Raw genomic sequence first — 2,000 nt, 5'->3', positions numbered from 1 at the left:
ATGAAAACACTAGACATAAGAAAACAATTGGAATTCAACGTTACAATGCGTTTAGATATCTAACCTTTTCCACGATATTGAGAACTTAGTCCCCTTTTCGTAGAGAATACAGTAATGCTCGACTCTCTTGAATTGTCTTCTAACTTACTACCTTAGAGAAACACATTAGAATTCGAATCATTTTCTATTCGTTCCTAAATAATGTTTGCTGGATTAGATTATTTCATACATGGCCACAGCAAAAAATTAATTTTTGCCCAGAAAGAGGGGCTACGACGCCTACTGTGCAACGACAATCCCTACACTGCCTTTATGTATACATAATTCTGTCCTGAAAAATATGTTCATAAAAAAGATGACTCACCTTGTGCTTCATCAAAGTCTTTTGTTGTCATCTGAAAGAGCGCATCCAAGGGCGTTCCATTTGGCTTGCCTTTCGAATTCGAGCCATTGTTCGCCGCATTATCGTTATTTGCACCACTGCCGCAGCCCGAACTATTGCTTCCCATATTATTGCCCCCGCCATTACCTGAAGTTGAGGTATGTGAAATGCGTTCCCGATCGCGCTCACCCGTCGCCGATTGCGCCGCCCCGGTCGATGGCTCCCCCGACGAGCGGGCAATTTCCGGCGAACAACAATCGCTAGCCGCCGAACTGGAGCGCTCCGAACCACTTTCAGACGGTATCATATCCATGCCCATGTGACGCAACAGCTGCGCTTGGGCATTAAAATGCTCCTGCAATTGCCGATGATAGTCCAGCGCCAAGCGCTGTTCATAGTGCAACAGTGCTGAGGGTATAAAGGGACGCACTGGCATCGGGCCCAACAAATGATCCCAGGGGCGTACAATTTGCGCACCCGGCAAAAGCATATGATGTGGCATGCCAGCGGCAGCCGCTGCAGCAGCGCTTACCATATCCAGCGGCTCGGTGCGTGGTTGCAACAGACCGCTGGCGCCCAACAACGGGCGTGTGGGTGTAGTCGCGGCATGCTGCTGCTGTGCCGTCGCCGCTGCCAGCTGTGAGGGTGGCGAAGTGGACGTGGCGCGCTTCTCATGACCCAAAATATCAGCAATGGTAAAGCTTTTGACACCCTCAATATTCGATTTAACAGCGGTGCCTGTCGCGGCGGCATTCGCTGTTGCTGTGGTCGCGGACGTTGGTGCGGGTGGCGGTAGTGTAGTGCTGTGCGTTTGCAGCGGACTTGGTGTGCGATTCGCCGTTGACGACTCCTCCATTTCGCTGCTGGACATACGCAGGCGTTTCAGTGGTTGGAAATACTCCTCGGCGCCGGTGCGTGTCAAACCTGCAGCGGCTGCTGCTGCGGCGGCGGCTGCATGTTGTTGCATGAGCATTTGTTGATGCTGCAGCAGATCGATGGTGCTGCGGTGTTGTGACGGCTGTGCATGAGATGGTTGATGGTGGTGCTGGCTTTGGTGGTGGGGCAATGGGCTGGGTGCGCCACCGACGGAGATTTCTGATTCAGCAGGGCTAGCAGGACGCATGGTGAGCGGACAAAGCATGTTACGATAAGCGTACGTGGTGTATGAAGATACTCGATGGGCGTTGGTCTACTAAAGCCGACGGATAAAAACACACCAAAAGCGAGGAACTAGAGGGCGAGCGTGGTGTGCACAGTTTCCGATATAATTTTTTCGAACTCGAAAATTTGTTCACAGTAGGTATATTTTATTTTAAAGTTAGATATTAGTTTATTTCAGGCAACACTTTGCAAATTATTTAAATCACTTTCTTGTGTATCGTTGTTATGCCTGGTACTTTACAGTTAATTTTATTTTCAAAAATTTATTCTATTTTATTTTTTTTTTTTGTTCAATGTTGCATTCGATTAATGAGCGCACGTACGGAGCAACTAGTTTCCCGACATCTAAACACGTTTGCAGTTAGCTGAGAACTGATNTGGTGAGCGGACAAAGCATGTTACGATAAGCGTACGTGGTGTATGAAGATGCTCGATGGGCGTTGGTCTACTAAAGCCG

At 48.7% G+C, this 2,000-nt stretch overlaps 1 protein-coding gene across 1 annotated transcript; it reads right to left on the bottom strand.

Annotated features, from left to right (window-relative positions):
• Positions 1–341: 341 nt before the first annotated feature.
• On the bottom strand, positions 342–1,765 carry LOC108353861 (uncharacterized). The gene has a single exon (XM_017605052.1). It carries the CDS (start codon positions 1,521–1,523, stop codon positions 345–347), a length of 1,179 nt encoding a protein of 392 aa, XP_017460541.1. The 5' UTR covers positions 1,524–1,765; the 3' UTR covers positions 342–344.
• Positions 1,766–2,000: the final 235 nt, after the last annotated feature.

The sequence above is a fragment of the Rhagoletis zephyria genome, unplaced genomic scaffold (assembly GCF_001687245.7).
Source record: "Rhagoletis zephyria isolate East Lansing unplaced genomic scaffold, Rhagoletis_zephyria_1.1 Rzeph_scaffold_31844, whole genome shotgun sequence".
Classification (NCBI taxonomy): domain Eukaryota; kingdom Metazoa; phylum Arthropoda; class Insecta; order Diptera; family Tephritidae; genus Rhagoletis; species Rhagoletis zephyria.
Note: the sequence above shows the minus strand (reverse complement) of the source record. Positions and strands in the feature narration are given on the sequence as shown.